General features: G+C 43.2%; 1 protein-coding gene across 6 annotated transcripts in view; it reads right to left on the reverse strand.

Moving 5' to 3' along the window:
• The window catches only part of wnk1b (WNK lysine deficient protein kinase 1b), a 90,347-nt gene that overhangs the window by 11,748 nt on the left and 69,339 nt on the right, over nucleotides 1–9,260 (reverse strand). For 3 of the 6 annotated variants that reach the window (XM_087177042.1, XM_087177045.1, XM_087177041.1), the window contains 14 exons: nucleotides 9,037–9,088; nucleotides 8,808–8,948; nucleotides 6,708–7,635; nucleotides 6,188–6,516; nucleotides 6,037–6,098; nucleotides 5,627–5,683; nucleotides 3,952–4,035; nucleotides 3,792–3,828; nucleotides 3,609–3,688; nucleotides 3,182–3,466; nucleotides 2,746–3,017; nucleotides 2,453–2,528; nucleotides 2,230–2,359; nucleotides 1,418–1,615 (listed from right to left, as the gene is read on the reverse strand). In XM_087177042.1, the coding sequence (XP_087033168.1) occupies nucleotides 1,418–1,615; nucleotides 2,230–2,359; nucleotides 2,453–2,528; nucleotides 2,746–3,017; nucleotides 3,182–3,466; nucleotides 3,609–3,688; nucleotides 3,792–3,828; nucleotides 3,952–4,035; nucleotides 5,627–5,683; nucleotides 6,037–6,098; nucleotides 6,188–6,516; nucleotides 6,708–7,635; nucleotides 8,808–8,948; nucleotides 9,037–9,088 (2,731 nt within the window). Of the gene's footprint in view, nucleotides 1–840; nucleotides 934–1,417; nucleotides 1,616–2,229; nucleotides 2,360–2,452; nucleotides 2,529–2,745; nucleotides 3,018–3,181; nucleotides 3,467–3,608; nucleotides 3,689–3,791; nucleotides 3,829–3,951; nucleotides 4,036–5,626; nucleotides 5,684–6,036; nucleotides 6,099–6,187; nucleotides 6,517–6,707; nucleotides 7,636–8,807; nucleotides 8,949–9,036; nucleotides 9,089–9,260 lie in introns of all 6 variants that reach the window. The other 3 variants (XM_087177046.1, XM_087177043.1, XM_087177044.1) reach the window with 3 other exon arrangements.

The following is a 9,260-nucleotide window of genomic DNA, read 5'->3' on the forward strand; positions in this document are numbered from 1 at the left end:
TTTTGATACATTTAGTGCTCAGTGTTTTTATTGTTAAAAATGTCTCTATAAAAACAGGACAAAGGTCACATTGTGCATTTTCTTGTCAGCAGATCATTTTTGAAGATTGCAGGGAGTAATGGAACAAAACCCCCAACTTCACTGTGCTCTGCTGTTGAAATTAGGTGGCGTGATGGAAAAAGACTGATTACTGACTGACTGATATACCAGCTGTTCCTCTGTTGTGTTTCTGACAACAATTGTTTTCTGTAGTATTAAACTGCACTTGCTGTTACCACCAGTAACCATGCTGTGTTCACCAAATCAACCAAGACTGAAATGAACAAAGAAAGAAATGAGCAAGTACTTATCTTTCATTTTTCCATTGTCTTCTGCATCTAAAAACTATTTCCAACATGCACAGTAAGGATGTCTGTGAGGTGGTTATGTAAATGTAACAGAAATAAGCCACTGATTTTAGTTTAAAGGCCCGATTTAAGCTAGAAATTTAGTTTGGCCGGTAATTTGGAGCAAAGTACTTCAACCTCAACTACTGCAGTGAAAAAGCTCTCAGGTGTGAAGGCGTGTTAAAGTAGGAGTATGTATTCTCAGCTAAGTTCCCATGGGAAAATAAATGTTTTCTACCAATTCCTGAAAGCTGGCTTTTTAGGATTCATCACATTTCTGCAGGACACTGGTGATATCAGAAGCAGAGGGTCTTCCTCCATCAAAGAACAAAACCCACAGGAAGACAGGATGACTGTGACTTGACGAATATAAGAGTAAAAAGAAAAAAATTGAACTAAGGTAAGTAAGGATGACGGATAAAAGAGAAGAGCAAAGAAATAAAGCGTTACACACAAAGAGCCAAGCAGGGCGTACTCAGAAAGCGCGTCCTCCTGCCGCCAGGCTTGAAGGCCAAACGCTCCGAACCCCAGCTGAACTTTACACAGCCTGAAGAGAGGAAGGAGGGAAGGGAAAGGAGGAGAGGGGAGGTGAGGAAACAGAAAAGGAGAGTGCAGAGGAGGCAAGAGAGAGGTGAAGAAGAGAGATGGAAAGAAAATGAGAAGAGAATAGAGCAACAAAGACATAGGAGAGAAGAGAAAAATAGATAAGAGGAAGACAGAAAAAGAATAGATGAGAGGGAAGGAAAGAGATACAAGTGAAGGATACACAGAAAGATTGTAACAGTCAGTTAGACGTCACACTGCTTTACACAGAGACAAAGGGAGAAATAGACCAAGAAAGTTAGATGTGAAAGATGTGAGGAGTGTCCTGTTGTGAGGGAGTGAGGACAAACCAACTGCATGCATTTGTGTTTGTCTGCATACAAATAGTACGATGAGTGTTTAAGCTCAAAGACTATGTGAAGTATTTCTTGTGTTGTGGGGATGTGATGAGGCCTGCTACATCCTGGAATTCCCAGCAGCATGCCTACCTGGGGTGGGAGCACACAGGCTGGGGACAGAGAGTGCTGCCTCGCTGGTGTAGGCCGAACACAGGTTGTCGCTGGAGGGAGAGGGTTTGAGGGGCTGGAGCAGTGTGCTGCTGCCTGAATCGGCTAATCCTCCTGGGGCTAGCAGAGCCAGCTGGCCGGGGTACATGGTTGGGACGCTCTGGGCGGATAAAGTGCTGCCTGGAGATAGCACAAGGCATAGGCAGGAGAGGACAGGGCAGGAACGACACACCACAGGAAACAGAGACACATACAAACACACACACACACACAAAGATAACAGACAGATAAGACACCCGTCACCCCAGACATTTACACAGACACCCCCAACACACACAACCACACACAGAGAAAAACAGACAGGGAAAGCAGTCAGAAATTTTTAAGCTCCGAGCCTGCTCCAGCGTACACCCCCATGCACGTGTAACCAAGCAGATAAACACACACACACATATGTGCACACAGATGCATAAACACAGAGACGGTGTAATGTTAGCGTAAATGTTGGTGACCATTTTGGCTGTAATGGACTTTGGGCTCAAGATTAAGATGCATATCTGTATCAGATTTCATGGCAATCCATTCTAAGGCTGTTGAGACATTTCACTGAAAACCAAATATCAACTTGTTGCTACACAAAAAGTCCGTAAGAGTCATTGTCTTGGAGCCATTAATATCTGAACCAAATTTAATGTGCATGGCTTGATTCTACTAGAGTGAAAAAACAGTTTTCTTTATCTTTTGGAGTTGGGGCAAACTGTGCCTTTACTATAAATGTTGAAACAAGAGCCTACCTTGCTGTAATGGACTCTTGCTGCCGTGCGTGGAGCTGGTTCTGGACGATTTGGAGGATTTGCTTTTGGTAGGTCGTCTCCTCCTGCCAGTCAAAGCTATAACTGGAGGGAGCACTGCAGCCGGAGGAACCTGCGCCAAGACCAAAGGAAGAAAGGCAGCTTGTTATAAACTGTATGTGATGCTGTTCAAAGTGTCTGCACTGATGTAACTGAGGTGAGTTACCTTTCCCAGCCTGGTAAAGAGACTGTCTATTTCCTCCTTTTGACGGGAGTGGAGAGCCTGAATTTCACGCATGTGCCTGGCGGTAAAAAGAAGGATTAATAAATATTTGGAATAAAATGTTGACAGGCAAAAAAGAAAGAAACAATGAAAATGAGGGAGGAGGGCCTAGTGTTCTAGGAAGACCTGGGTGAGGAAAGGAAGAAGCTGAGCACAGCCTGCTGTTTTTGGGGCAAAAGAGGGAGAAGAAGGTGCATCTATTCTCTCAGATTTAAGAATAAGAGAGTATAATTTACTTTTCTCTGAGGCGGTTGACTTCACGTTTGAAGTCTTCATCCTCAAATTCAGAATCGTTGTCACTGCTGATGTAGGAGTTGTTGAAGGAGTTGTTGTTCAGACTCGGCAGGGAGGCTTTATGAGTGGAATCTGGAGTCAAAACCTGCCCGGGATCGCTGGGTCCATTAGCAGCCTGGGTGGCGGGTGGAGGGGTCTGTCTGGACTCAAGGCTCTGCTCCTGGGCACGACTGACTGAGAATCGACCAACACGGGCCTCAGGGTTGGTGGTGACCTGAAATGTAGGACAGTAGAGTTGTATAAGAATGTCATTTTGTACACATTTTTTTCAAGTTTTCCAGTCTGGAGGAGAATTTCTATACTTTGACAGGTTATTGCAAATCTACTAATAAAGAAAAGTTTGAAACAAGTTGTAAAATACTAGAAATACTGAAATACCTGGAAGCGCCCGATGGTAGTGGTGGGCTTAGGAGAGGGACAGGGGGAGGTGAGGGGGGAGGGGTGGTGGGATCCTCCCAGAGTCCTTTGGGGGAGCCCGTCCACAATGTCCCCTCCTTGTCCTCCTCCCCCTCTCAGAGGAGACGAGGAGTCCTTGTGCAGTGTGTTCTCCGGGCTGGAGAGACTGGAGGACGAGGAGGAAGAGGACGAAGATGAGGAGGTGGTGGAGGAGGATTCAGTGCAGGCCGGGTGTTGGACTGGAGGTTCTTCAGCAGCCAATGAGACCTAAGCAGAAGAGTTGGAAGGAGAGGGGGGAAAAGCAACAGGGACTTTTTTTAGGCCGGGATCCAGTGTACATTTATTATGCCACTCTTAGATGTGAAGTGTAGGTACTCATGTCTGGGCTGTAGCGTGGAACAGGTTTTACCTGGAATCTTCCGAGTTTAATTCCACCTGCAGAAGGAGGAGCAGGAGCGGATGCAGTTTCATCATCCAGAGAGAAGGGTACTGAAAGACAAATGTTACAATTATTAAACAGACAGATACAGAGACAGACAAAAAAAAAAAAAAGACTAGATTTATTAAATTCATTTTACTGTAGTATACATACTTTGTTGTCCCACTGCAGGTATGCCACTATGAGAGGCCTGGGGTTGACATTCAGAGAGGAGAAAATGGATTAATGTCGAGCAGTGTGATTAAATCAGTATATATTGTACAATGTCAGTATGAGCTACCAGAGTAGGATGTCAAGGTGTGTGTGTGTTTACCTGTGTGTGTGTGCTGACAGGAACAGTCTCTGGGCTCAGTGCCCTCCTCAGCTGCGCATCCAGGTCTTCTAGAGGCTGCTGCGACTGAAGAAAGATACGCTTTTAGATACACATATTATAATAAGAAAACACACACACAGGGTCAGTCACTGTGGTTGGTTAGCAACATAATCACAGATCAGCAAGAAGTGTGGCAACTACAGCTGCAGATACGATTTTATCATGCTATCATTATACAAATTTCTGCTATTCAAATTAATGATTCAAAAAAAGTCAAAATAGATTTTTTTGTTTTACACACATGAAGAGTTTGGTCTTGTATTACATAACAGTGGAACACAAATAGCTGCTTTGAACATCAGATTAATTATTTTATGGGTGATTCTGGATATATTTGCCATATAAACACTGGAAAATATCTTTATCAACATAGTGATAAGAATTTCAACCATGTTGTAGAGCCCTGGCGGCTACACAAAGCTCTGCATTGTTATGCTCTGATTCAATCAACCATCACTAAACAAGCATACACGTTCTATTTCTCTATATCTTGGTCCAAATATAACAAGATGTATAACTTCTGACAACACCAAAACTGGACAAAAAATGCAAAGGATGATTTTTCTACATCTGAAATTTAGATTTTTCATCGTCAAAATTCACACTGTACTCATGCATGTACTTTTCTAAAAGCTGCAGCAGAAAAAATGCATCATCTCTCCAAATGTCCTCTCTTGTGCCGACACACAAACACAGGTGATGTAGGGGGCACAAGGTTTTTTATTCACTTGAGCATTTTAACTGCAATTAAAAAATAAATCAGTAGAATCCAATCTCTTGTGAGCTTTGACTACAGAGGGATTATCTTAATCAAAGAGGACAAGTCTCTCCCCTGAGAGTTACATAAGAGACGAGACATGAATATCAGTAACTTGGCAGGCCGGATTTTTCATAAAGGAGCTACAGGTCATGTCTCTCTGTTCAGTGTGCTGCTCTAGTTAAATGGAAAGTCTATTTTTGGACAATGGCATTCACAGCCACGGCAACAACAGTCTGGAAATTAAACTCAGTCCACTGTGTGTCTGCTCTGAAGAACCAGATCCTCAGCTGCCTCTCTCTCTGTCCAATTATGTTAACATGTCTCTCGCCCCTTTTTCGTCACCTTTCTCTCTGATTCTCTATCTACATCCTAATCTCTCTCTTTTATCTTCTATCATTATTCCTTTTTGATAACGTCCCTCTATCTTTTAGACTTATTTTTGAATCTAAGCTTTAACTTGTAGTTGCTTGATGTATTCATTTGATGTTACAAAGACCTGTTCTTCTCTTCTTTTTAAGTTCTGTTGTTAATTATTCTGATGTTTATTTAGTTGTTTGGGATGTAATTTTCTTCCTTTAGGGTTATGTCACATATAGTTAAGCTTTAATACTGTCTCTCTAAGTATAATGATTATAATATGCACTATAAACTTAAACACATTCTGAGCAGCAGAATTGGGATAAGCAGAAGCACTATTCACAAACAGCACATACCGATTATCAAGTCTAAAACAGCTACAACAAAGAACTAATACGACTATAAATATAATAAGCTCAGTATGAATGCAGTATTACATTGCAATGGAGACAGCACTTAAAATGTCTTAAAAATGAGCAACAAAAAAAAAAAAAACACCTGTATTAGACAAGGTCCAGGGAAGGATGGCAGGAGTTCTGAAGGAGGAGAACTGGCCTAATCCCAGAGAAAGAGAGGTGATGAAAAGACAGAGTGGGAGAAAGGAGAGAGAAAAAGATTTGTAGAGGAGGTTATAAGAATAGTGTTCATTGGGGAGAATGTTAAAAGAAAATTTTCATGCCAGATGAGTTGTAAGGAAAGTGAGCAGAAACATGTTGGAACACCTATAATTCCTCAATATTAAACTGTGACTTCTTAACGTTTAGAAGTGTAGTTGAGTAAATTATCTTAGCAGTTTCATCTAAAACATGCACATGCTGTCTGACCACATAATTAAATACATATTAATGACTTAACTAGAGATAAAATTAACTAATATTTCTATGTGATCAAAAAACTGTTTCACTCACCGGTACCCTGGATAAGGGGGTTTTAGATGGAGTGGTCTGGCCAAAGGATGAGGCAGGGATGACTGAAGAAATTGAAATCATAAAGTTAGAAAGCAACATTATAAAACTGACAACAACTTAACTAATACTGGCAACATATTCTTCTACCTACCAGTCTGTGCAGGGGTGGAAATAGGTGTCCCAGGGCCCTGGATTGGAACAGGTGACCCCAGTGACCCCAGTGCTAGGCTGGAGGGGGGCTGAGGAGGATTGGCTGGCAGGCTAGAGCCAGGTGTGGTAACAGATGTGGTGGAGGTAGAGCCGGGCCCCATTGGGGACGAGGTACCTGCCACAGGGGCCCCAGAGGCAGGGTCAGCAGCTAAGATGTCACCCTGGGTGGACGGCACTCCTCCACCGAGGTCCATGAAGAGAGACCGCAGCTTCTTCTCCAGAGCTTGGATGTCGTCCGGTTTGCCCTGGGACTCAGCAGACGCCTCACACCTGAGAACGATATTAATGAATGTTTTGCAATTTTGCTTCATAAATGACTTCCAAAATCCATGTCAGCCTTTAGTAATTGTCAATTTGATACTCAATGCTAAGGATACATTTCAGTTAGTATCAGACAAGTAGTGAGGTAGTTCTAATAAATAAAGTAAATAGACTAAATAAAGACATTGACCACCTCTTACCTTGCATCACATTCCCCACAGTGTGTGTGCGTCTGCCCAGGCAGGGCTGCTGTTTGTGGCTGGGAGTGGACCAAAGTTGGTTGGACTGATGTAACATTTGTGGTCACTGGCTGGAGCCCCGCAGAAGAGGAGGAGGAAGGGGGAGGAAGAGTGGGGTGGGAGACGGCAGAGGGAGCGAGCTGGGGGCCTGTGATGGCAGTAGTGGGGATGACAGAGGAGGAGAGGGAAGGAGTAGCGGACGAGGTGGGAGAGCCTGACGGATGATTGGAGGAGACTTCACTGGCTGTAAGAGTGGAGGAGGGAGGGGAGGATACGAGGGGAACGCTCTGGGCAGGAGGAAGGGAGGTGAGAATTGTTGGGGGGATGCTTGACATGCTTGCCGGTGGTAAAGTGGAAGGTACTGAAGTAGCAATGACAGCAGAAACTGTTTGGGACTGAGGCAGGGCAAAAGCCTGGGGCTGAATTTGTGCTTGTCCCTGGACCTGCACCTGTCCCTGGGTCTGGGAAAGTAATTGCGACTGAAGGATGGACTGACTCCCTACAGTAGGAGGAGGAGAGGAGGAACAAGGAGGACTGAGACGGACAGCGGCCACAGAGGAGGGGGTGGAGGATGAGGAAGGGGGAGGAAGAGAGGCATCCAAGACCTGCTCCTGTGCCTTGTTTAAATTAGATGGGACAAGCCCAGCAGAAGCCTCAGCAGTAGGAGTGACGGTGCTAGCCTGTGAAGGGACAAGGGCAGCTGCAGGCTGTAGTGGAGGGTGGGTGGAGTGAATGGAGGCTGGGGCGGTGCTGGGTCCTGTATCAAACTGATTCTGGTTCTGTCTGAGCTCAGAGAAGGCTTGCTGTAAGCTGATTGCTCCTGCAGACTGGGACAACACCAAACCTTGGCCTGGAGTCTGAGATGGAGCTGCAGCTGAAGCAGGAGGAACTAAAAGAAGAGAGAAAGGTAGTTTAAAGCCACAAAGCCCATCTTTTGGTGAAATCATGTAATTCCAGCACAGCTTCACTCAACTTACCCCTGTTTAGAGGTCTAATCAGCCAGTATTGAAAACACCTGTGCAGCTGTGCACAGCCTTTAATTTGCAATGTAACTAGTAACTACAGTTGTCAAATAAATGTAGTGGAGTTAAAAGTACAAGATTTCCTCATAAATGTTGTGGAATAGAAGTATAAAGTAGCATAAAATGGAAATAAATCAAATAAAGGACACACAACTAAAAATATTACTGAAGTACTACACTTTAGTAAATGGAGTGCCCACCACTGCAAAGCACCAAAAAGGTGATTGAAGACATGTGTGTTCTTTGTAAAATCAAATTAAATGTCACCTTTTCATAACAGAGACATTTAGAGAGACATACATAATAAAATCCTGACTTGCATAGGTACATTTCATTTATTCAGGAATGTCTAGGTATTACTGTGTTACAGGTTTCAGCAGGTATTGAGGTCAGAGTTTGGATAAGGGAATACAATTAACCACTTATGGTTAACTACCTGCAGTCTAGTGATCCTGATTGGATTTGCCCCAGTAGACATCTGCCTTGCAAAGGTATGTGAATCCAGCAACACTATACCTTATTTCTCCTTTGCATTATTCAGAAAATTAGGAAAAGCCAAAAGATGTATTTGTTCTTTTTTAAATTTTTGTTAGTCATAACATTACTGTGTAATACAAAAGGTATTTTTTGATATATTTTGATGATATGATGTTTAAATTCCATCCTGATAGAGGATTGGATACAGTTATTTATATTCTAGCGTTCTACCAGAAGATCCTATGGTATCAAATTAAATAAATGCCAGTGTGTTATTGCATTTGGACGGAACATTTCGGCAATTTCCTCTAAAAGCATAACAGCTTAATCTGATAAGTGTGCATGTGTGTGTGTGTGGTTGGAACACTGTCACAGAGTATACTGTCATTTTATGTGAATTTTCGGCATGTTTGAAGCTAAAACTTCACACAAGCACCGGAAGACCTCATAAGCGTCATCAACAATCCATCAGTACAACAGGAAAAGGGACATTAGTAGTGTAATGATCAGACATACATATTTGGGAAAAAAAATAATTCAAGCGCAGGCACGCACGACTTACTTGTTTCAACAGGAGGTGCAGGGGCAGGAGAAGGAGAGGTGGGGAACATTTGCTCCTTCAGCCTGGCTTCAGGTACGGGGCTGACGATAAACCTCCGACCTGCTGAATGGACCACTTGTGCTGTCGCACTGGGAGTGATGTCTGGGACGAAAGGAACAGTGATACACAGCATTATTATACACTATTGTCTACTTAATCTGCAAAATATTTACACAACTGTTCTTTTTACCTGGCATGGGGACAGATATAGCAGGAATCTGCTGCTCCATATCTCCTGTCACCTGTAGAACAATAAGACAACTGTAAAGACTGAAAGATCAACTGTGACCAAAACAAAAGGTGCAGATAATTACAATTGTATTGTTCTGGGTTGAGTGTATACTGTGCAGAGTGTGTGTGTGTGTGTGTGTGTGTGTGTGTGTGTGTGTGTGTGTGTGTGTGTGTGTGTGTGTG

This window comes from Seriola lalandi, unplaced genomic scaffold (assembly GCF_002814215.2).
Source record: "Seriola lalandi dorsalis isolate HSWRI2012SDOR001 ecotype SW California unplaced genomic scaffold, Sedor1 jcf7180002054579, whole genome shotgun sequence".
NCBI lineage: Eukaryota > Metazoa > Chordata > Actinopteri > Carangiformes > Carangidae > Seriola > Seriola lalandi.